Source organism: Dermacentor albipictus, chromosome 2 (assembly GCF_038994185.2).
Source record: "Dermacentor albipictus isolate Rhodes 1998 colony chromosome 2, USDA_Dalb.pri_finalv2, whole genome shotgun sequence".
Lineage (NCBI taxonomy): Eukaryota > Metazoa > Arthropoda > Arachnida > Ixodida > Ixodidae > Dermacentor > Dermacentor albipictus.
The window spans coordinates 64,500,131-64,526,143 of NC_091822.1; the positions used below are offsets into that span (position 1 = coordinate 64,500,131).

Sequence of the window (26,013 nt, forward strand, 5' to 3'; positions counted from 1 at the left end):
TTTCCTTTTGTAATCCTGGTTAGCTACTCATATTCCTCTGTAAAGTGTAGCAATTGATTTCTTGTCAGTGTGCCGTGTTTTCTTGCGTGCAAGGTCCTCCTTTGCAGAGACTGTAGATTCAACCCAAGCCCTGATGCGAAAAGCATGTCAAGCGACATTGCTGCAGGTGGTGTCCCAGCTGGCGGCATCACGCACTGCTTTATCAATGTCAGTGCAGGGGTAGCAGGACTTGACAGACTTGTGCAGGATGTTAAACTGCCCGCAGGTAAAATGAATGACCTTCGTAGCACTGTAGGGTCACTTCGATGTTGTTTAACTCAGCAATAAGAGAAGTTGGTTGACCTTGAAGACCGCAGCTGTCACTCTAACTTGGTTATTCACAGCGTATCTGAAGTGCCCGATGAAACTTCCGTTGAACTATGAAATAAAACTGCGCACAAAGTGTTTGAGCAAAGGCTTGTGGTAAAATGTACATCACTTGGTAGAATTCACAGGCTTGGGTGTAAGCCAGTGGACACAGATTACAATGAAAAACAGTTCACTCTAAAAAAAGAAAGATAAACTCAAAGGGAAATGTATTTTCATACAAAACGATTACAGTATTCTCGGTGCACACTGCTTAGGTGGAAGGTGCTCTATGAGAGTGCACATAGTGATAAAGAAAATGGGAATGAAAAGCCTACCATATCAATTATGAACTATGCATTGAGAATGACATGTTTGTGTGGGACAAAGATAAAAACCTGTCTAAAACAAATGCAACAATGCAGACAGCATTTGATAACCACATGTTCTGTCACCCCAGCATCTGCACCCATTAAACGTGGACACAGGAAGCGTAGTTAATACAGCATTCCATAACTAGAAACCCTACTCCTTTGTTGCGACTCCCATGAATGAACGAAAACGTGGCTTTATGAAGAAATGAAAGATGGGGACTTGATTCCTGGTTCCTACAATACATACAGAAGGGACAGACGTTCTTGCAGTGGTGTAGGCATTATCACGAGCAAGAACTTGTCCATTTTGCTATTAGAATAAATTGAAAATCGTGAAAGCTTGTTTTTGCCGCTCAACTTAAATGGATTGCTTACCGTTGCGGCAGTATCTTGCCCACGATGTGCCACCTTGAACTGCCTACCCACGCTTTATGAACATATAGTTAAATATTTGAAAGCGATCATAATAGTAGCTGGTGACTTTAACCTTCCGAAAGTTAACTGGAGAAAACTCATCTTCCCTCACGAACCAAATAATGTTTGACATAATGTTAGCATCCAACCTCAAGCAAGTAGTTGATCTTCCAATGCGGGTGCAGAAATCTTCCTCTATTCTAGTCGTCTACAGCAGTGCCATAAGCGACGTGGATGTAACTGTTGAAGAGGGTATACCTGATCATAAGCTCGTGTGTTTTAAATGTCAAATGGACGGTTCAAATCATAGTGCAATTAAAGAATGCAAATCTGCCAAACTTTTCTAAAGCCAAGTCCGTTCTTATTATCTCAAACTAGCATTGGAGGACTTCTCTGGCGACATGCATGGTGATGATGGCAACCCTCTCTAGTTGAAGTTCAAATCTATTTGGAACTTTGGCGTTGATAATTTCACTCCAAACAAAATAAATATGGTTCACCGAAAAAACACTTGGATTAATAGGGTCATAATCCACCTTGTTGGGAAAGTAAAAAGACAGCAAGAATGCAAAGAAAGTTGCTCCAACATTTGAAGAGCACAAACAATCCCTTATCAAAAAACATTTGATCGGGCGGGCAATTTTATGGTTTCCAAACGTTTATGTAGTTCCTCAAGACTGAGCCTGCAAAATTTTGGTCTGCTTGAACTCAAATAAGCTAATAAGCACCAAACAATTGACTACGTAAAGATTACTGAATGGGTAAATCATAATAAGCAACCAACGAGCTCCTGAATTTTATCATTATCTTTACTCTATCTTCAACGGATCACATTGGCACTCTCCAATTGTTGCCGACACAGAAAATGTTATGGAGGCGCATGCCCAACCCATTGGTGATGTGCAAGTGGGACTCTCCAGGTGGTCATAGTCAAATAAACATCTGAGTTCATAACACCACTTGGCCACACGTTGCGCAAGGAGAACTTCGTAATGCAGCATTTACTAAATTTTATTTTCCTTGGAATGTTCTTGCATAGAGCTCATTGTAGATGCCTTTCATACCCTGCAATCAAATGACTTGCTCGTGAATTCCTACATGCCAGTATGTGCACACAGTGAGACTGCGTAGAACTAATTTCATAGTGCACGGGTGCACGTTTTATATGCTTTTAAATCTGAAATCAAATAAAAGCATGCGGTCCTCACAATATTCCAAATGCTCTGCTTTGTTGCTATGCCAAGTGGCTTTGCCATTTTAACCCATTATTCTGCATGTCTATTTCTCACGGCATCATTCCATCAGGCTCGCCTGCCACTTGTATTGTGCCTATCTTTAAGAAAGTTGACCCATCTTTACTGTCAAGCTATCACCCCACATCACTGATGCGTACATTGTGCAAGCTCCTAAAGCATATCTAAAATTTTATGGTGAAATTTCATGAAAAACGCACCATTGGCCTCATTCCAACATGGCTTTCACAAAGGACTGTCTACTACAACTGCTCAGCGTCTCTTACAGTCCCTACCTTTGCTACAGTTCTTAATAAAGCTGGCCAGATCAATGTTATATTCCTTGACTTAAAGCTTTCAATAGGGCCTCTCATTTTGATTTGATAACTGAACTTAGCAGCTACAGCTTTCCACCCAACCTGGTAAGCTGGACATCTACATATCTGAGCATACGCAGGCAATTTGTTGATGCAAAAGGCTACTGCTATGGATGCTTCCCCGTACACCCCAAAGTGCCGCAAAGGAGCATGCTCAGACCTTTACTTTTTTCTAGTGTATATTAATGATTTAACAGCATGCATTGATGACAGTGTTAGTAATAGGTTGTTTGTGGATGACTGCTTACTTTACAAAGTTATTAACAATACTGACAACCAAGTAATTCTCAATAAATATCTCAGCACAATTTCAGACTGGTGTGATACTTGGGAAATGAACTCAATGAAGAAAAAACTATGCTTATGTGCATTACCAACAAGAAATGCCCTCTAGCATATCAATACAATATTAAGCAATGTGCAATTACCAAAACAGACTTTTTTAAACATTTACGCATCCCCATCAACAATTGCTTAAACTGATTGCAACACACCGGTAATGCCTGCATGCATCTGCTCAGCATAAACTAGGCCTGCTAAAACAAGCTTAAACACACCTTCATCAATGAAATTTCTAGCGTTCAACACACTAGTAAGGTCAAGACTGGAATACACCTGCGTCATCTGGGACCTGTTCATGAAAATGGGCATAAACAAACTGGAGCACATCAACAGACTAGCCATCCACTCCATATTTTATTGTTATGGATGGCGTGACTTCGCATGTCCTTTAATGAATGAAATATTTTTGTCACCCTTGAAGCTCAGAAATGGTAGCCAATCTTAAGTTTTTTTTTCTGCCTCTGGAAACCTGACTTCTAGTTAGATCCTTCACCCTATGTCCAGTCACTATCAGTTAGACCAACTAGGCATCATCATCCTGAACGAGATCAACTCTGATTTCCATGCACACTAATTAGGTTCCCCCCAGAGAAATTACACTATGAAATGCTATGTCTATATTCATGTCCGATAATGCCCCACATGCTACAGAAAAATTGTGTTTGCAGCGAACATTTTTTTTGTATGTGTGTGTGTACCTGCGTGTAAAATGATGAACTGTGCCTGGGATGCAAACATGGTATGGTTTGATTATTTCCTAGGGTCCTCATACCACAAGTGGTTGCTTGCTGACATGTTGTTCTTTCTATGGAAAAGTTCTCTTTGCTTTCACTGCAATGTACACAGTCCCTGGCATTGTATGCTGAACTTCTCTTTTTCTTCTCTTCAGAATGTCATTACATTAGGCATCACAAATGTTTAAACAATAATCCACTCCTGCCTGGTCCACAGATTGGCCTGCAGTATTCTTCAAATAAAATAATAACATAGCTAACTAAATTTTCTCTTTAGTGTCCCTTTAAATCCATCTATTGAAATGCGAACATTATTACTGTTATAAAGTACAGGAGCTATTGAACACACACACACACCTTGGTGGCCTCTGAATTAATGCAAAGATCTCATTTTCACACCTGCAAACATGGGATATGCTCCGTGACTGAAGCCCTTTCACCATAATGAGTGAAAAATAAATACTCTTAGTTTACTCAAGGCAACGCAATGACATGGTTTGCTTCTATTCAAAAATGCAAAATATTTCAGTTATTAAATGCCCATATGCATGCATAGCGAACTGCAGGCACGAACGGAGGCACTGCCACAGAGAATGGAAAGCCACATCTCAATAATTTAAATTGACCGAAAGCTGAAGATATATTAACCTAGAGGCATGACAGGTGCAACCACAAAAGGCTCGAGCTTTCACAACTCTACGGCTGAATCACGCACAACAGCACAGATATTGAACAGAGCTGTTCTCAGCACTTGTCCAAAGCCACCATCCCCCACCCATGGAGGTTTTCTGTTCGTGTGCAACTTCCACAAGTATCATAACTAGTATAGTATGGGGTGCGTGGATATCTGAACGGCCAAACATGAATTGACTGCCCCTGTTTCAAGCCAACACATTTTCTTTGAGAATTTGACATTCAATTATGGCCAAATACATGCAATTACTATGATTACTGGGTCTGGCTGCCATAAATTGGAAAGGGTCAATGAATATGCTGCACCAGCCAGTTATGAGTCAACAAGAAACTGAAGTGATCTTGCACGCTGCCTAGTTGGAATTGGATATATATATATATATATATATATATATATATATATATATATATATATATATATATATATATATATATATATATTTTTTTATGAGAGTGACACTGTTTATTTTTCTTTAGTACCTGTACTACCTTTGTTTTTGTTTTTTTCCTCCTCTCATATGGGTAAAGCAATATTCCAAACCTGTATTTTCTTTTTTCTCAAGCATTCGTTAATGAACACACTAAAGGCAAAAGGCGCCTCATAATGGCCACTCTACGTAACGATGAGCCAACGGCTGATGCGAGAGAGAGAGAAACCAAAACGAGAGAGAGAAGGCCCGCTCGCCCGCCACGGGACATTTGGGTGGACGCAAGAGACCACGTCGATCATCGAATTAATGTTTTCGCGACCGCGCCACCGAGCCGTCCATTACCGCTAAGTGCGAGCAGCGCCAAACGCTCGATCGACTCGAAACACGAACATTAGCGGCGATCCCTACCAACCCATCACATCCTCAACGCGCGGCACTGTTGGAATATTTCTGCCACACCGCAATGAAATCCGTCAGAATCGGATTACGAAGTCACGCGCTCGCACGTAATTCCGGGCGCGCCGCCTTTAAGATCACGCGCGCTACAGCGTGCGTCAACGCGGTAGCAGTCGTCGTCGGTGCGCAGCAGAAGGATCCGGCGCGGCCTTCGGACACCATCACGTAATCGTCTGCAAGTCGCGCTCGCTCGCGGCCCGGAGGGCATTTCTTCTTCGTATTTCTTTCGTTGTTTTATTCTGCGGCGTAGTGCAGTAGCACTTTGCTTCACAGTCGCGGGAAACACGCCCCCAATCGAGCAAAAGTATTTAAAAGTTGCCTGCTAGCGAGCCAAGTCCGGAGGGCACCGTTGGCTTCCCAAGAGGCTTCTTCGTCGGATATTCTTTTTTTTTTTTCTTGTTCCTTATCCTACCACGCGTGAGGGGAGATAACGACGCGGCGACAATCGCTGCGGGTGAACAGAGATAAAAAAGAACGGTGCACGCCGGTGAGAGCGCGCGCTAAAGCACCTAATTCCTCTTCCGCAAGAAGAGCCATGCGTCGGGTCCCCCGAAGTACGGAGGAGAAACCGATCACACAGGACGGAAATTATTGCTTCCGTTTCGCAATTTCTTCGGCACGTGCCAACATGCGAAACCGCCAACATGCGAAACTGTGTCAGCAGGGATGGAAGAGATACAACTCCCAGCGTTTACCCTCGAGAAACTCGATGTTTAAGCGCGTTTGTAAAAGGAAGACCAAAATAAATAAATAAACACGGGGGGGGGGGGGGGGGCTCCTCGCGCGAACTATTCCGATCCCATTCTGGAAGCCGGCAGCTGCAATCACGCCGACTGCTACTCAAGCACGCCCAACCATCCGGACCGAAGGGAGTGGAAAGAGCGACAAACAGCTGAGAGAAGAAACATGTAAGTACACATATATTAATGAGCAGGAGAGAAGCCCCGAAAACTTCGTTCCTCCTTGCCCCTTTAGAAAAAAAAAGATAGCGCTTTAAACATCGCATTTTCGATACCCTCCCATTTTTCAGGAAGGTGAACACGACAGAGACGGGCGCGGTAACCCGCTACACCAAGAGATGGGCGCACTTTCGCCGACTACGATCAAGCGAAACCCAAAGCACGCAATATCATGAGGTTCAAACGAAAGCCGCAGGTCTCGACATGCCTAGGCCTAACCTCCGGAGGAAAAGGTCAAATAAAGGTAGCCCAACGAAGTCGCTCCCTGGCTGCACCAAGACGATACCGAACGCGTAATCGCGGCCGACATTCGGCGCAAGACCTTTCCGACTCTGTTCTTCGGTCATCGACGCACTTTGTTGGCTTTCCGCAAGAAAGCGGAGAAAATCTGCGCGGGTAGAAGCGCCGACGGATCACATGTGAGCAGCGTTGGCTGATAGCTCGGCTCTACCTCGGCGAAGGAAAAAAATGGACGAGGGAAAAAAAGACTTACCCGAGCCGCTATCGCATCCGGCAGAGACGCACAAGTCTACTCCGTTCACTGCCGCCTCCTGAAGCGCAGGGCCGGACAGTAATTTGGCCGAATGCTCATTTTCAAGGGTCCCAACGAGAGTCATATCGTCTGCACTGCACCGCTCGCACGTGGAAAGCCTCACAGACGGAGCCGCTGGGCATGTCGATGGCAGCGCCACTCGTAAACGCAGCGTTTCTATTTTTTCGTTAAAATCAAGGAAGGAGGCGAAAAATAAATGTTTGGGCACCCTCATGAAATTTGGCTCTCATTGTCTGTCTGAACAAGTGTCCGTATATTTATTTTCTCGAAAGGACATGTTTGTGTGGGAAGCAGTTGCGTATCGCCGTCTGTTCGGCGATAGCAGACGACCGGCGATGCGCTCGAGACGAGCCGTTCCGATCGGTTAATTGTACGTGTTGCGTTTCACATAATGATCGGGATATACTTCAAGTTTTCAAAAAGATTTTGTGAGTGCATGCGAAATTCAATCAAATGGAAACGTTCCACTTAAACGGACTTTGCTGCTCCATTTTGTTTTATTACAATGCGTTCAAGGCATGGTTAGCATTGACAACATCGCTTATATACATAGCGGTGCAGAGAGATCACATTTATTCCACACTGCTTCATAAATATATTAAAATCACCGGGCATCTACTGACTATGTACGAGACCAGAGGAAGGGCAAAAACATTGTCATTATTCTACGATCAGCAGCGGCAGGCTAAAAGTACTGCAGATAAAAGTCGCAAAAGCGTGCAGCACACAAAATCTAAAAAAGAGCGTTAACTAGCCACAAGAACGTCCTCTAAACGATTAGCTGCCGCTAACGATGATAAGTGCAATAAAACCACGAAGTTGTAGAAAGTGTTTCACTTCACCCTTGCATTATTTACACTTTAGATTCGTACACGCAATATTTGACACGACCAGAAACAAGCGCTGTTTTTTTTTTTTCGCGCTTTGGAATGTCTAGGGCATGGTCTACAGTGACGCACACATGTCCAGGTACGCTCAGTTCATTTAAGAAAATTCAGGCGCTTCCGCTAGAAACTCGCACAATACGCGAGTGTATAAACACTGCGAGCGTGCCGGCGGGGCGCCTCCGTAAACACAAGCGTAGAGACGCGCGCGTCATCATCGAATCTGTCCCACCCCTGGATGAGGTGCGGAGTAGTCTCGCAGTGAGAACTACAATAAATAAAGGAGCTTCAGTCCATCGCGGGCGAGCATCGGCTATCCAGCCATTTCAGAGGGCGGCGTCGTGCTGCTGCCGTCCGTCTGAGTAGCGAGGCTGAGTCTTTGCGGCGGCGGCGGGTCGAGACCGACCACTTCCTCATGCCGCTCGGCCGGGTGGTGGGGGTCGCCGCCGTTCTCAAAGCTCCTTTTAAAGGCGCTCTGATGGTTCGCGAAGCAAGTGGGGTCGGAAAGTTGACGCAACGGAAGCAGCGGCAAGGGGCCGTTAGCCGCCGACGGGTCGGTGCCTTCGCAGCCACTAGTCGCGGCAGCGACGCTGGCAGCAGCCGCAAACGACGGGGGGTGGTGGTGGTGGTGGTGCGCTGAGAGCCGCTCGTCCGGCCGCTCTAGCTTGACCTGAACGGCAGGCTTGGGCGGCGCTCCCCCGGGGCCGTAGAAGGCCGTGTACGTGTTCACGGTGGTTTCGTCGTCACCCGAAGTGGTGCGCGGCCGGCCCGAGCGGGGCCGTACGTTCAGGTGGCCCTCGCTCTCCCAGCGTTGCACCCAAAGGTTGACGGCCGTCCACGACAGGTGGAGTCGGCGCGCGATCTCGCTCTTGTTCTTGACACCCGCCTCCCAGAGCTCGATGATTTGCCATTTCACAACGTCGCCGGTCTCACGGCGACCCCTGGGTTTGCCCCGAGGCATGCCTCCGCGCGGTGCGTTTCACTCAGCTCCGTCGCGTAGCTTTTTGCATCGCGGCGCCGGGTGAAAGCTTGGTTAGGCTTAGCCAGCGCCCCGACAGGGAAGCCGACGACGCGCGGCGGCTCGCTTGCGGCGCTCTCGCGGGCGGCGCAGCCAAGAGCCAGAGATGCAGCCATGTCTGGCCAACAAGAGGCGTAGCAAGCCGGAGCAACAACAGAAAAAAAAAATCGTTGTCAAAATATATCCTATAAATTGTCAACGCTTTTTGAAGTCGTCATATGTTTATTTGTAATACAGCAATCAAATGAAATTCGATTTGCCAGCTTAGCTCACGCCCAGCTTCGCCCACAGGCGGCGATACCGTGCGCCGTTCTTCATGATGTCGTCTGTCATGTCCCGTGTTGTGGAACGACGCGTTGTGATTCTTTCGCAGCGAAACGCGTCCGTTCGTCACTGAACAGCGATATTGTGGATGCGCGGCAGCCCGTCGCAGTGCTTCACACGTCGCACATCCGACTTAAAGGTACGAGGCCAGCCTCCAGAAGCGCTTGCCAAGCCCTGCCACGGTCCACGTCGCTCATCGTGATGAGGTGCGGCTGTGGCCGCGAGCGAGGCGAATCTGTGGAATGGAACGTCTGGTTGCGGTTCCTATTCGGGGAAATACGCGATCGCGGCGGTGAGAGCTGGGCCCGAGTTCCACTATGGAAAGACGTGGCCGGTTCTATTTTCGCAGCACGCTCTTTCACGATGGCAGCTTGCTGCTATTTTCGAGGACACTTTCGCATTGCCGAAATGAAGAAAATTAAAACAAACAAGAAAATAACCGTACACGATCCGAACGTTACTTACGCTCGACTCGGCCCGGCACCTAGCAGATGGGGTCGTTTTGTGGTACCTTCGTGCGCGTTGCGATCGTTTTAGTGCGAGCTTAGATGTTCCGTTCCGGTCTCGGTCCCTGCCTTGCCTACACAGAGGAAACCGACGTCCCCCGTGTAATTAGCGAACCGTCACCGCCGAACATACGCTGCACGCGGCATTTGTCTTTTTGGAAAAGTCGCCTATTATCGCGTACTCTCTGCGATTGAGCGATGCATTTGCTTGCCATTTGGAGCGTGTGGATGTCACGCTCACTTTCAGACGGTACGAAAGGGGTTTAGCCTGACGTTTGTAATGTGATCGGCATTAAAGCTTGAAACGTCGCCCGTGAGAACGTTTTCAGAGCCTAACCTAGTGTCACACCGACATGGCAAGCGCTAATTGATCACGGCGTGCCTCATTAATTTATTTACAATCAATATGAAATTATATATATATATATAACTTCATAGTTTTAGCCAGGTTATCTGATATAAACGAATATTTTGTTGATTTATTCTACGACTTTTGGATACACTTGCACAAGAATTCAGCTATAACAAACTAGCAATAACTTTCCTAAGGAGTTACGTAGTCTGAGTGAATTATGGTGGGACGTTGACACCTAGCTGGTATACATTTTTTCTTTTCCCTTTGTCATTCACCCAACCTAGTGTTCTTGGACACCTTCAACTTGAACACCGTCCTATAGTTTCCTGTCAGCACTAATAATCCGAATGATGAAAGTGCGGCGACTGCAGACAGTATGAAGTTCGATTGCAGCCTTTACGATTCCACTGACTGGTTAGTTAGGCTGCACGCACAATTAACGGGACGTGCAGCCTAACTATTTCTTATTCTCAGTACGTGTTTCTAAAAGCTGATTTTCGTGTGTAATTCTAACCGACTAACCAAACTGCCTTTGTTAACCGTGCAAACAAATACATCGCAAATACGTCAACTGTATTTGTTAGAACAGCTAAATGCACGAGAAAGGAGAAATCGTTTTTCCCGGCAACCGCTGCGCTAATTTTGATGACGTTTGTTGCATTTAAAAGGGAAAATTAAAATTTAGCGGCAGTAGGGAGTAGATATTTATTCTGGCTGTCGTTTTCTAACATAGAATTTGTTGAAAATGGGAAAATAGAAAAATAAAACTCGAGTACCGGGCCTTCAACTCAAACTCAATAATAAAAGTTACATTGCAATTCTGTTAGCGGCATCTATTAAAATACGTGAAGTGGACTAAATCGATGTATTTGGCACTGCTCTGAAATATGCCACTAAACAATGGCACTTTTGCAAAGCTCTTGTAAACCATGCAATGAATTCATGAAAGCTGTAAATTCTTACATCAAATTTGTCTGCTTTAAATGTTCTAATAGATGCAGCCGACAGGACTGCAATATCTGTTTTTGTGCAATGTTATGAATTTGTTAAGATTGTGCTTCAATATTTTTAATGTTACCACTTTGTAGAAATTTTTGCAAAGAAATGCCAGGCCATAAATAAAAATTTCTTTCTGCAGCTCACTAGAATTTAACTTCCTCAAATGCATCAAACTTCATTCAAATCAGTCCAGCGGGTGTCTCACGAAGACATTCCTGCATTTTTACATGGGGGTGAATGCGAAAATCTGAGTTGGCCCCAAGCTAAAGTCCCGTCTTAAATAAGGACATTTAGGCATCACACTTAGCAAAAAAATTGTACATTGCACTTGCAGGGCTGTGATATTTGTGTTTTTCTCATGGAATATCATGATTGTACATTTGATGGCACGATCTAAAAAAAAAATTTTTTTGTTTTTGAACATTCCATTAGAAGTATAAGCCTGCTGTAAATCAGAAAAGGAAGGAACATGAAGCATCAGTCTATAGCCAACTGAAGTGGCCAACATTGATTGTACATTGCCCCAGAATTTACCACTAATTTATGAGTAGGGCATCTTGCAAAACACATGTGGACAGTAATGTAACAAATTCTCATCAGCTGTAAACTATGCTTTCATATATTTATGGCAAATTAATTCAAAAGAAGTCGGTTGCAGAATAAGTTGGCATCCAAAGTAGCCAAGCATGCAGAGAGATCGAAATGGGACCAAGGCGCTCACTGAGCGACAAGCGTTGAGCTAGTTCACGAAAGTGAAGAAGTGAAGGCGTTTCAGTAGCCATCAAAGGTCGCCGATTCCCACATATGTGTGGGATCTGCCATCTTTTTTCCTTTTCTTTTTTCTATTATTGGATAAGAACATTTAAAATTAAAGCATAAGCCCTAGGAGAGGTCCTGTTGTGTTGAACGTGATCAGCACTGGTGGGCTTTTGAGTTGGAGGAAAGCCCGCTGCGTTGTCTTTGGTGTACTGTTGCCAAGCACGAGGTCGTGGGTTCAATTACCAGCCGTTGGGGCCGCATTCTGATGGTGGCGCAAAGCAAAAAAAAAATGCTTATCTCTAATGCTTTTGGTGCGCAATAATGAACCTGAGGTCATCGTAATGAAGCACGAAGCTTGAGCAAGTTGACATGACTGCATATTAAAGTACAGCCTTAATGCGTGCCTCGATTATGTTAGTGGTCATGCGTGTGGTCAATAATAATATGTAGTCATAGTTAACCCAAAGCTCCACACCATGACATCTCTTTTAGCCCGCGGGTTACATTGTACTATTAAACCCCATAATTTGATTTGAAGTTTCTCTTATCATCATCATCCATCCCAATACTTTCACTCCCCTTCCCTCTTCCCCAGTGCAGAGTAGCAGACTAGAGCGCACTAGCTCAGGTCGACCTCTCTGTCTTTCCTATCAATAAATTCTATTCATTCATTGATTTGAAGTTAGAGAAGAGATGAGATAGTCAGCATTTAACGTGCATCAATTTCAATCATGGGTTTCATTTTTCATGAATTTTTTTAGTAAACATGTTTGCAATATATTTTGTGCGAAAATCAAAGCATATTATGAAGATTTCATTTCTATAAAGTTCTGTTCGTGCATTCTTGCTCATGTTTTGTACCTAGATATGGTCGACACCTTTCGAACCTTCAATATCCCATCATTCCCATAGTGTTACTGCTCACATAGATGGTGCTGCGCCATTTTTTTTACTGTGGGTAGTGTTCTATGAAACTCCAACCAAGGCTGCTACAATACTTGTGCTGCAAGAGTGACCTTATATAACAATTACAGCCTTGTGTAAGATAGAGATCGTGACAGCTTGGCTAAAGCAAAAGGTCACAAGTGCAAATAAAACTAATGCTCACATGGCACTTACACATATGTCGCTGTGCAAGTGCTTGCCATCTGTATGTCCTGTTGCCTACAATATGATAGCCCAGCATTGCTGCCCGAGAGATTAATATTTGCTTATGATTTCCTTAACAATAAAAAGAGGCATTTCGCCATGAGCACCCGAAAAGTGTACAACTCAACTAGCTGTCCATGGCTAAAATCAAGATTAATGTCTGGAACATACCAAAGCATCTGATATGTACCTATTGTCTATTACTATTATCTGTTACTATTTGCAAGCTTTACTTATCAGTTCTTAAGATGCAATATGTGAAACCCCTTATTTTCCAGGATTGATTATGTGCAGAATAACTTACTTGAAATGCGCTTAACATCCGTGAAACAAATATATGCATGACAAGTTTGTTTAAAATAATTCAGGGGGCACTTAGTGGATTAATCCGAAAGCATTGTGGCTACTTCAGCAGAAGCACAGCGACATCCGATGGTGCCACTGGCAGAGTCGCGCGACTCAAGCGGCCATGGCAACAGAAGCACTGCGCCATGACTAACAGTGTTTGTCACAAGGTGTGCATAATACAAGGCCATCGGTTCGACTTGCACCAAAGGTCGTGGGTTCACGTGCCTCGATCAACTCCACCTTAATTAACTGTGCCTTAACTAACCTCCCCTTCGCGAACACACCAAAGGTCATGAGTTCGAGTGCCTTTATCAACTCTACCTTAATTAATGGTGCCTTAGCACCAAAGGATGTGGGTTTGAGAGCCTTGCTTAACTATAATCTTCATTAACAGTGTCATAATTAATTTCCTCCTAATTAACACTAAAGGCCGTGAGTTCGACTCCCTTGAAAGGTCGAGGATTCGTAGCCTTCTCGTACCATGTTTTGGTCACACGGCCGACACTGAATTTTCCGCTCCATGGGGCACTTAATGCTTTCACACTGATAACTTGAAATGTGCTAAGCACATACACTAAACAGATATGGATAGCAAGTAGTATAAGCTTTATTTATGTTAGTGGTTTGGGATGGTGGGTGGGTGCCTCACTTTAGGGCTCCACTGGTCTCTGTGGTTCACTGGGCTTGGTGGAAAAGAGCTCTCTGGCTCTCTAGATCTTCGGTAGCGAGCCAAACTGCCTGTTACTTGGCATTTGCACTGTAATGGGCGAATTGGAATTTGGAGGCCTTAGTTTACACGTCCACATGGCATGTGCAAGGGTTGGCTGCTCCCTGCACCAAGGGCAGGTATCAGCATAGAGTGCAGGGTGTATTACTAAGTACTTGGAGGCGTGGATATGTGTTTGTCTGTATGCAGCACCAATCCTTGGTCTACCCTCCCGTAAGGTCGGGGTGTGGGCAGCTGTATTTTTGTCTTCCTTTCTTTGGTTTTTGACGATGTTGTGTAGGTGGATCGGGGGTACCTCGACAGGCGCAACTAGTGCTCGAATGCTTACTTCTCGAGCAGTTCGGTCCGCCCTTTTGTTTCCCTCGAATCTAGAGTGAGCTGGGCGCCAGATTACTGTGTGGTGCCATGACAAGTTTTCGTAAAGTAATTATGTTATGCATATGAGCAGTTGCTAAACTTAATGGATTTTCTGGCCTGGGGTGTCATTTTCTTTGTTGAAAAATTGTGTGTTCTTGCATTTTAGAAAGGTTTGCAGAAGTAACAAATATAACCCATCTTCTTCTTTTTATTGTTTTTTTATTTGAAGTGATTTGAGCTGTACTGGTTTTGATGAAATTTATTCAACATCAAGGAAAGAAATTAAAATTTACTGACATTAGGGAGGAAACATTTTATTTAGGCCATGTATTCTTTTCTTTTTGAGGAAATTGTCGGAAATTGGTTTAAAAGAATGCAGCATAAAGTTTACCATGCTTCAGCTCAGCAGTGGAAAAGCATTATCACTATTCTGTAAGCTGCTTCTATTGGAACCTCTAGAGTGCACAGAATTGATGTGGAGTAGGAGTCTTGGGAAATTTTTACAAACAGTGTAATAATATTACATAAGCTGTAAGCTAATTTATCCTATTTCATAGGCACACTTTATGGAACTCTGGTACCTGTTGCTGTTGTGGAGTTACTTGGTTGTAAACTTTGGGATTCAATTTTTTTTTTAACTTGTGGATTTATTGCATATAATTATATTTAATTAGTGAAGTAAAATTAAGTTTTGTGATTTATCACCTCTGAGATACAGGGTTGCATTCCAGAGTTTACTTACATTTACTGGCAGAATGGCCGCTACTGTCATGTGACTTGCATGTCACTATACCAAATGTATTTGAGAGCATTAATTGGCGAAGCTTGAGAGGAGTATTGTAGGTGGGTGATGCATAGTTACTACTTGTCTTTATTGTGGTTTCATATTTAACTTCATAGACTGACAGAGGGGAGAGGAAGAATGTTCCGTAATGTAGCCAGGAGACCTGCGACACAAGCTTCCGAATATTTTTGGCTCATGTTAAATTCCTAGCGATTATTACTCCAATGCATTTGTTAAGATTCAACTCATGACTTTAGCGAGGACTGGAAGGTGGGCATGAGACCATCCATTTGATGCAAGCATGAATTTGAGTGGGGAAACATTCACAACCAGCATGACTTTCCTGTACATTCGGTAGGTCACGTTGTAAAGATACCCATCTTTGCCATTCGAAATTTGATGGCACATGTTGCAGTGATCTGCAAAGAGACAGATTGATTGAAGGTTGTGCTTGAATACAAATGGATGGTGACGTTCTTGGTAGTAGGTCGCTTATAGATGTTACAAGTCAAAGCAGGCCGAGAACAGCCTTGAGAAACTTTTAATGTTGCTGTACTAGCGACAGAACATGGAGTGGTTGCAGTCGTGAACTGAGAGCATTGTGGTAAAGACATGTAATTCCTGATAAGGTTATGCAGTCAAGACAGACCCATGAAAGTTTAGACATCAGCCATTTTTGAGCAACGCGATTGGAAGCTTTAGAGAAGTTGATGTATGTGACTTGACTTCGGAACAAGCAGTCAAGATTTAAATGAATGTCAATCACAAATTAAAAAAAAAAACTTGAATTTATTGAGACAGTTTGTTGACAAATGACTTTTCATGTGTAGGTGGTGAGCGATGTGGGAGCATATTATGGTAAAGTAGTTCTGCGTAATCCCACAAGGTGGAGAAAGGTCCATGAAAGGAAAGTTGTTATCCACAAAGATGTAGCACGAAGCTGTAGCTTCTGTTACCTTTAGGTGATGACAGTTTTTCACTTCGTGGGAGTATGTAATGTGCCTAGCTTGAAGCAGTATTGTTGGGTTGTCCTTTTACTTTTCACATGGTCTTTTTTTATCGACTGTTGTTTTTGGTTCAGCGGCACATAATGCTTTCCTTTAAGCTCTACAGCTTGGAACTGTGTTTGCTGTGTCTGCCTGTCTGTTCATCCATCCTTTCTCTTGCATTGAAAATGACTACCATTGTCATCAAATCATCAGGCTTGTATGTAGGTGCTCACAACGAAAAGACAAGCGCGGTCACAAATTGTCGGTGCGTGTGCGCAAAACACAAAGACAAGCGTGTGTCGCGGTATCTCGATGAAAACTAACTTTATTTTCTTTCTGCTGGCACCTTCTCGGGACACTGGTTTCCCTTTCACTCGATTATCGCACTGGCAGTGCCATGGCTGACTCGCGGTGCATTCCGAGTTTACCACAGGCTATCCCCTCCTCCTTAGCTTCATTGTCAGCACAGTGAAAAAAAAAGAAACTTCGCTCTGGGATTCAAATTCATCCCTCTGTGGCAATACCCAATTCTTTGCTGGATATGCTGACCACCACACTATTATGCAGCTTTGGCAATAGGAAATTTACACTAGATTTTGCGAGCCACTCGGGCTCTGAAATTGGTGATACCTGTGCATGTACTTCAGAAGACATAATGGGCATAGTTTCCTACTAGAAAAACCAGAGAAAACTCTGGTACTGCGAACATTCGACTATAGCGAGAATGATGGTTGGTTCATGGATTTGTCTGACATTTGTGCTTGTGGCTTCAGCCTGTTCTTGCTACTTTATTTACAGCTGTCCTTTGTCTGCCTTTATCGGCCTAAACTTCGAAGCAACCCTCAATTTCTCAAGGCATAAGGCAATAAGATTCCACGCACACGCAGAATTATTGCAAGTTGTTGCACTTGTAGGGCAGTCTTTTGTTGAAGATGATCCGTTTGCAAACCTGCAAAGCCGTTTGAGGCAGATGAATGAAGTTTAGGCTAATTTATTTGTGAACCATCATTCCCATGCTGGCTTAACTGCCTTGCTTGCAGCTTCCATAGACACTAGCGCTCTCAAGTAATTTTTGTAAGAAACTAGGCAGTATTACAGCAAATGAGGACGGCATTGCATGCGTCGTTAAGAACTAGCTGTGCTTGAGAAGATGACTGTGTTTGCTGTGAGTGTCTGCTGCTTTCACAGTAAAATGAGTTCAGAGAGAGAAGGATAGCTGAGTTCTGCTTATATTTTTTTATTCTGCTGCTGCCTGCACATTTCCACAGGAATAAGAATGTTGCTTTACTTACGCATGCCTCACACCACCTTATTTGTTTTATTGCAGCAATTTATTTTGCAATTTTGCAATTTATTCCTGTGCAGATTTCGGCCTTCCTCTTTCGATTCAAGCAGCAGAGTATCATGTAATGGGCCACTCAATGAGTGAGTGAACTGGCTTTTCAAGTGCGGGGTGTTGGTCGTCGTGCCGGCTTGGCTTGACCCGAGGCCATGGCCTACCTCGAGCTGAACGTTGAGCAGGTGAACCAGGCGGCCGAGCTGCTCCCTTATGATGCCCAGGATATCGACCCCTTGGCCAGTGTTGTCGATCCGCGACTCGACATCCGCTCCTCCAAGTCTGCCACGGCTGGTTCCAATGTACCTTTCCTAGGTATGTCATGCCAAGCACTTTTTTTGTGGAGCACAGCTCTTAGGCACCCAAACCTGCACTGAGTGTCGGCGTCATACCTCAGTCGCATTACTGAGCGAACGAGCACAGCAAAAGATGAAAGTGAATGCAGAAGGTGTGAGGAGGAAAGTGAAGGAGGATGCTACAGTGAAAGAATGAGGCAGAGAAGGAGTGGAGGGGAGACAGCCTGCGCATGCGCTGAGTTGCCGGCGATGGCGCACGGCTACGAGTAAGGCTTGATGTGACACTCCCTTGACTGTTGTCGCCGCTGACACTAACGGCACAATTTCCCCATGATAAAAGGCCACTCTTGTCGGTGGAATGAAAGCATAAGAAGAAGCGCGTAGTGTTGCGCAAGGCAGGAGACTATGGCTACGATATGGCACCAGAGTAGCACGCGTCGTCTGTAAGGAAACAAAGCACGCTGCTCACAGCGTTCTCTTCCTAATATAAACTGTGTACCTATGTAATCATAGTACAAAATATTGACATGCAAAATGAAAACACGTATAGTGCTGCGCTCAAATTTTGCATAAGGGAGTATCGTAATCATTGGGGAATTTTTTTTCTCTATTTGCTTTTCCATGCTGCTGGCCTCCCATGGAAGGAGAAACAGACTTCATATATACCATAGCTATGTAGACACCTCAGCATTGATGGAAACAGGAGGGACAGACGATGCACATGTTACAAATAATTTTTAATAAAGGGAAAATGAGATATCCACCCCAACGTAGCTAAGTGCTACAAAGGAGACCCATATGGATTCTTCGATAGAAAAGCCTCGCAGTTGAAAAAAAAAAAAGTTCACTTTGTAGCACCTAGCTGTGTTTAGGTGATGTCTCATTTTCCCTTTATTAATTACTTCTCTCCACCTTGCGGGTTTCTGCAGAACTATTAAGTTAAACTCTTGCCTTTGCTTTGAGTTGTTGATAAATTCGACTTTGTCCTGCCATCTGCTAGCTGCCTGGTTAGCACAGATGGTAGAGCGGCTGCCCTGGGAAAGAAGGTGTGCCTGCGTTAAAGTCCTGGACTAGGACTAATTTTTTTTCAACTGCGAAGCTTTTCTTTCGAAAAAACTGCATGGGTTTCCTTTGTATCACTTAGCTACATTTGGGTGGATGTCTCATTTTCCCTTTAATAATTACTTCTCTTCACATTGTGTGTTTCCGCAGAACTATTATGTCAAACTCTTGTCTTTGCTTCAAGTTGTTGATAAATTCGACTTCGCCCTGCCGTCTTCTACCCGCCTGGTTAGCTCAGATGGTAGAGTGTCTGCCCCGGAAAGGCGGTGATCCCGGGTTCGAATCCTGGACCAGGATGAATGTTTCTTCAACTGCGAGACTTTTCTTTCGAGGAACCCGCATGGGTTTCCTTTGAAGCACTAAGCTACGTTTGGGTGAATGTCTCATTTTCCCTTTATTAATTACTTCTCGCCACCTTGTGGGTTTTCGCAGAACTTTTATGTCAAAACATTTTTTTTGTGGAAAAAAACACTTACATTTATACATTTAAATGACAAGTGAAACTGAAAAATCAAATAGAAGAAGAAAGCACCATTCAGAAATGCCAAAAGCCACGAGCCAATGCACAAAGCACATTATACGTTATTGGAAATCTGTGTGATTGCACAAATAGAATAGCTTCAACAACCTATGAAAACTAAAAATAAAAGCAGCAACCAGGAACTAAAACAAACACTGACAAAGACTGCACTGGTTTATAGAAGGTGGTATAATATAATGCAAGGCATAGTGAGGCTGTAGATGCTCATTGAGTATGTTTACTTTATACATTTTTATGATTACCTCACAGGCCTCCAGTAAGACATTAATGGGCTACTACAAGTACCTTGAGATTAAAACAGGCAACTCAAGCAACAAGAAAAGAAAAAGCAGGGAGAGAGAGGAAAAAGCGTCAACATAACAAAAGCATTGTTTGCACAATGCGGCAGCATGCAACATCAAAATGGTCAGTACGAAGAAGTAAAATCTATAATAATGAAAACTACAAAAAATTCCACAAGACCTATCTCATGATGACTGTCAATGGCAATGCATTGAGCATTATATCAATATAGGGACATGACATATTGCCACCGTTGAAATGTGTCATGCGTGAAGCGTGTGCTGCACGAGACGCTCCTGTGTCATGCTTCCCTAAACTTGGCGTCATCTAGCGGAGCCGCCGCAAAGCCTATGTGTGGCCTCCAGAATTCATGGCACGCTGGTGGGTGCATGTGAACAGTGAGAAACACCTCATGCGGCAGCAGGACTCCTCTCTCGCACTTCCTTCTAGACATGCTGCGCCCTCTGGCGGTGCTGTCTAGAAGTCCGTGCGTTGCCTCCAAGACCATGTCGTGCCGGCACCTGCAAAAGCTGAGAATTGTTTCGGTGCTTGCTGCACATCTAGGTACACCCTGCACCATGAGTGTGATGCTCATGGTGCAGGTGGTGCTAAAGAGTGCAGCCACTCAGAACGAGATTGTGGCACCCACAGCAGCGGAACATGAGGCCTCACAGCACTGCTGCCCATGCTCATGCCATCTCTCTCATGCTCATGCCATCTCTCCCCTGAAGGAGGAGCCAGTCGGACTCCAAAAAGTCGGGTGTCAAAATGAATTTGGTTTGAGTTTTCTTTCTTTTTTTAAGTCAGAAACATACACATGCAGATATTTGGTCCCTGGAAAGTGCATGAAGTATCCTAAGAATTCTAATGGCATTAAAATGGGAAAATGCACACGAAAGGAGAATAGTAAATATTACTTGAAAAACATTGCACTACAGAGTAGGCGCGTCCTGTAGCATTACGGCTGGACATGTCTGCAATCATGGTGGGAAGATCATTCCACAATGCATGCCCTACTATAGGTACGCCTGAAGCTGCACTGATTACATAGGCACGCTGACGTGTTTTCAGGCATGTACAAAGGAAAAGGGCTTGATTGTGTGTAGCAGCTGTACTCATGAAACAGGACGAGGAGAGCTATCTTACGGCTGGAATCTAATGACTGTAGGTCAACGTAATGTTCAATTTCTGTAAAAGGGTTGTTGCGTTTTTGTACACAAGAGCTCAGTGGCTGCTGCTTTCTCATCACTCTTTCTGCGCAACTTGTGACAGTGTAGGGCCTCCTCTGTGTGGAACTCAAAGTAGGTGGTTGCGCCCGACAGAGCATGACTTCCGAGATTGCCGGTGCTGCATAGGCTTCCTACATAACAGACCTCATTTGTCTACGGTGGCATGAATAGTGGCATAAATATGGAGCCCGTTCAGTCCTCAACAATTTTATCTGCTGCTAATACCTAATCAGACTGGCAAATTCAACATAGCTTTGGGCACGAGCACTTTGCTTTACTGAAGGCCATTTAAGTGGTTCACTGCTCTGCAGCAAGACAAAATATTCAGAAATAACGGCGCTGGTGATTGGATGCTATAAGATGCACAAAAATGATAAGCATTTGGAAAGAGTTAAGTAAGTAGTATTGGTGTCGTTTTACAAAAAGACAGAATTTAAAACAAAGAATAATTGTTCGCATTTTATTGGACTGCATCATCATCACACACATGGACTACATGTATTTCCTAATGCACTGCACTATGGCCCCCATGGGGAGTATTTTGCTGATTGAAACAAATGCCTTTAGAATAGTATGTCTGCAAAAATACCAAAATCTCCACTTTCTTTCCTTACTTTTGTTGGTTCTGACGAGTGCTGTTTGTGGGGCTACATGCTTTGATAGATTAGATGAAACAAATAAATGTACTTGCTTTTCACTGCACCTTGTAGCAGGTGTCACAACATATTTCGCTAATGTGAGAGATTCCAAATGACACCAACACTGAGTGGCACTTTCTCAAAGTAAAGCAAAAGTTGCCCATCTTACACAGGTGTTAGTTAATCCTGTTTTGATATAACGAACGTCCTGAGGCTAGCAGCTGCATTTGTCATTAGTGTGGCTATAAACCAGAAAGTTCTGTGGAGGTCAGGAAGGTGCAGAAAGTTTTAATCAAAGGAGAACTATTTTGCGCAAATGAATGATAGCTTCTCATTTCTTAGTGTGGCAGTTATTTTCAGTGTTGTTATGACTGGACAATCATACTTTTAATGTTCATGGCATGTATTACCAAATGAGTTCATCTTAGGGGGAGTTTTTCTATTTATCAGGCATATTCTTAGAACTTTCCAACCTTCAGAGCTCTGTAGACTGAATAAGTTTGGCAGAACCCCAGTGTCTTGGCCTGTGAGGTGCTCAGATGGTAAAGGCTGCAGACCTGAAGCCTTTGACGAACACTCACACTCACTCTGATAATTACTAAAGGCTGACTACGCATAAATTAAAATGAAAGCAGTGTGCATATCTGTCCAGTAGGTTTGCACACCTTACATTTAGGAGGTGGCCTGTTTTCAGTGATGCTTAGAGCCAATCTAAACAGGGCTGCTGCTTCAAGCAAGTTCTTAAAAAAAAAATGCTTTATTTGTGGTCAAGGGCAGGAAACAGCTGCTGACACCTCTGTGTAAGGGGAAAAAAATGGTTCTATTAAAAAATGGGCAACATTGGTAGAACATGCATGGATTGTGATGGGATCCTTGTGGCTCCTAAGAGAGCCCCCTGCCATACTGCCGGTATATTGAGACAATTCTGCTGCACTTTTGTACATTTTCATAGTTATGCAACAGCACAAAGATGCGACACAGCTTGACACAGACGCAGGGTTTTCTGAGCAGAGGGCACAAAATTATGTTTCTTTCATCTGTGCTGCGTGATGTCCTGTGTTCACATAGTTGCATCACCATGATATATAAGTCACCAATGGACCCCCATTTTCATGTTGCTGCAGTTTACTTCTTGATATGTTGTCACTTGGCCAATTAGCACTGCGCCTAGGTAACCACTGGGATTTGCTGATTGGGAACTGTGGATAACAAGAATGGAGCTTAAGCAAACGAAAGGGATTGCTACATTATATTAGCCTGTCATCAAATGGAAACCAGCATGTAGCGCCTTGTATTTAAGACGCTCTTTTATTCAAAGTGGTTAGCTGAAAGTATTCCACTGTATAAATAGAGCCATAAGCATTTAGCGTTCAGAGTTGGTCTCGGTGTCAATGGTGTGTGTGCCGTGTAGCACTGTGCGTCGTCTGCTGATTGCTCTGTGTCATCTGCCTGGTCTGTCACCTGGGGGTGTATTCTGTAAGAGTCCACCTAGCGGACAGTCCATTTTGGCTGTTGCTGATTGGCTAGGGCCGCTCGTCTTATCCTTGCTTGTACAGCTGTATCCAATCAGCAGCAGCCGAAATGGACAGTCCACTAGGTGGAATCTTACAGAATAAACCCCCCCCCCCCCCTCCCTCCGGTGATCCTAGTCAGAACTGAGGCATTCAGCCATTTGACATGATAGAGTCAGTGTTGAGCCTGGGTATTGGGTGCTAATTAAAATTTTTGTTTGGAGAAGCTGAAATATTGCATCTTCTTTTTTTTTTTTACATGCTTGCAGTAACACTGCATGGATTGTGCTCGTTTTCAGTGACTGCCACTAACACGGGCTTTGTTGGGTTTTTCTCTCTCCTCACCCTCTCTCCTCACCCTCTCTGCCCGTGCGATTCTGTCCCCATTTGTTTCGTCCGTCCCAGCCGAGTCTGAGCAGAGCCGACGATCCAGTGTGGCTAGCTTGGCAGGAAGCACGACGGGCAAGGCCCAGGCGCCACCTGGGCCGCCCGCAGACGCTGTCGGTCTACCCACCAATGGAACCGAGCAGCCGCCAGCAGTTCTACCTGATGACCCAGTCTATCCAAACATCTCTCCCCGGGTGGGCACTCTTCCTACTAACAGCCTGCCCTTGCACTACACGATAAGGAAGGAAAAAAAGACTGGGAAGGAGCATCACATGACTGTTTTGCAGCCTAGTCATAAAGAATAAAAAGGCTCATGGGAAATAGACCCACACCATGTGATACACAAGCAGTAATTTCTACCCGCTGAGTGCATGGAGAGTATGGGGTAACGTAGAGCAGAAAGGGGGCGTTGAGGGCGAATATTGACGAAGACGGCCGCTAAGAGTTAGTGCAAACTGACCAATGCCTTCAGAGGCCTGGCAACCAGGTAGGGCCCATTTCCGAAGAGCCATCATGCACGTGGGCCCTGAAGGAAGGAAAGGATGGCGGCGTCAAAGGAGGTTGCCTTGGCAGCAAGGCAACCTCCTCTGATTTCACGCTTCCTTCTTCCTTCCTCGATAGTCCTTTGTTTAGAAAATGGGAGGCAGCCATTTTTGCCTGACCTGGAGCTAGAGTTTCCCGACTCTAGCTCCAATGTGAGGAAGTGCCTCACATTCGCAAGCATATGTAAATGAAATAGTGTGATGTTTTAATCACACTGTGTGAGTCTTAGGACGCTCCTTGTCAGGCTGGAGAATCTGTGAAAATGTGCAAAGCGAGCTATAAGAGTGCGTCAGAGGACAGACATCTGTGTTTTCTTTATAGCACTGCCAGCATGTGGTTGCGTAGTGAGCTTATATTGCATTGCGTGCATTTTTAGGCACTCGTTAATTAAACTCTGCTCCAATGTCTGTTGCAAAATATGAGGAGAATTAGGAAAGTGTGCTGAAGGATAGGTGTCCGAGTTTTATGCTGATACTGCGCCATTATGTAGCCAGACGTTTCATTATTTTTGGCCAGCAATGTTTAATATTGAGAAAATTTCTGAAACAGGTCCGTGTTTTCTAAGTTCACTGCATTTATTAAGAACGGCGCTAGCTCCGATACCAGAAATAATGAGAGTTCAGGTGAGGTATTCTGTTTCATAGTGCCTGCAAGTGGGATTCTTCATGCAACCCTCAAGGTGCGTAAGAAGAGTTTTGCTGTTTTAAATGTCTCTTGCTTCTCTGTTTCTAATGTTGCTGAATGTACAAGATATGCATTATGACAAAATTTTTGATGAAAGGGATTGTTTGGCACCTGTTCAAATGGGATAACTGTGCTGGCTTTCTTAAGGTCACACAGAATCTCCCTCCCCTTAGTTTATTCTGTACATTCCTCTACCACAAATGTATGGAATAAACAGAGTGAATGCAAGTAAACAGCTGCTCAGTGAATGTTTACACTTGACTAGTCAGTAGATTACACAGGATGCACAAACTAGAATAAAAATGGAGATGGCACACACACACGCAAGCACACACGCAGCAGAAAAACGAGGAGTCACAAGGCGCCTCGTTGTCTTCTAGTGATTGTCTGTCCTCCTAATGCCACCATTTGTGTAGTTCTGTTGCTGCCCTAGTGAAGTTTCGTCAATCTTGCATAACAAAACCATCGATGTTTCGGAATCTATACAGATCCCTTGCCCACAGCCAAAACATCTATATGGCCAGTGGCTTTTTCTGTGTATATGTTCCAACAAATTCTTGACTGCATCAGAAAGAAATTAATATGAAATTGACCAAATTTCTGCAGTAAATCTATTAAAACAAAGGACTCAGCAGAAATGTAGTTGGTGTGGTTGGAATGCATGAAAGAAGTGGAAATGTTATATCATGTTTGTTCCACATTGTGGGAGAACAGAGTGGCACAGTCATGACTATCTTTCTAGAGAGTGAGGGGGGCTTATGATGACAATGTTAATGCACCAGTGTTTGCAGTGGTGTCAAATTTGATCATGAAATTTGACTTCTAGGCATGTAGACACTTGTTTTGTCAATGCATGGATTAGTGGAGCAGCAGTGGGCAGGCTACAGGAACAGTGAACTTAATGCAGCACTTCAGCTGCATCCACTGGCATAGAGTGGCTGCTGAAGAAATGGTGTGATGGCATTCAAACTGTAGTGCTGCTGATAGGTGGTGGCTGTCAATACAACTTGCCAGGTGCATTAGTAGCATGTAAATAAGCTTTAAGGCCTGCTTGCAACTGGCAAGGCTAGTAGCGTTAGAGGCACAAGGAGGCAACCTGACGACAACCTTCAGCCAAAAAGGAGCACGGTGCTGAGTGAAACTCATTGGAACATAGTGTCTGTGGGAAAAGTTGGACAAAGAACAAGACAGGGAAATGCTTCTTGTGGCTTTTCTTTTGCTTACTTTTTTCGATTTGAATGCTAACTTTCGAGGTGCCCCGTGGTTTACCCACCATAAATGGCCCAGTGATCGCAATGTTCTGTTACTGAGCATGAGGTTGTACGTACATTTGATTCCCAGCTATGGCTGCTGCATTCTAGTGCAAGCAACATGCAAATGCATTAATAAACTGAG

General features: G+C 44.2%; 3 protein-coding genes across 5 annotated transcripts in view; 1 reads left to right on the plus strand and 2 right to left on the minus strand.

Moving 5' to 3' along the window:
- The window catches only part of clu (clustered mitochondria protein homolog), a 101,912-nt gene extending 94,809 nt beyond the window's left edge, over nt 1–7,103 (minus strand). The window contains exon 1 of the mRNA XM_065433657.2: nt 6,851–7,103. Within this exon, the coding sequence (XP_065289729.1) occupies nt 6,851–6,974 (124 nt within the window). The 5' untranslated portion in view covers nt 6,975–7,103. The remainder of the gene's footprint in view (nt 1–6,850) is intronic.
- Nucleotides 7,104–7,368: 265 nt separating this feature from the next.
- On the minus strand, nt 7,369–8,922 carry LOC135903236 (uncharacterized). The gene has a single exon (XM_065433655.2). It carries the CDS (start codon nt 8,753–8,755, stop codon nt 8,108–8,110), a length of 648 nt encoding a protein of 215 aa, XP_065289727.1. The 5' UTR covers nt 8,756–8,922; the 3' UTR covers nt 7,369–8,107.
- A 157-nt stretch (nt 8,923–9,079) lies between these two features.
- Nucleotides 9,080–26,013, plus strand: part of LOC135903235 (golgin subfamily A member 3-like) — an 83,617-nt gene continuing 66,683 nt past the window's right edge. The window contains exons 1-3 of one of the 3 annotated variants that reach the window (XM_065433653.2): nt 9,080–9,342; nt 17,475–17,760; nt 23,410–23,585. In XM_065433653.2, the coding sequence (XP_065289725.1) occupies nt 17,601–17,760; nt 23,410–23,585 (336 nt within the window). In that variant the 5' untranslated portion in view covers nt 9,080–9,342; nt 17,475–17,600. Of the gene's footprint in view, nt 9,343–13,289; nt 13,420–17,474; nt 17,761–23,409; nt 23,586–26,013 lie in introns of those variants that run through there. The other 2 variants (XM_065433652.2, XM_065433654.2) reach the window with 2 other exon arrangements.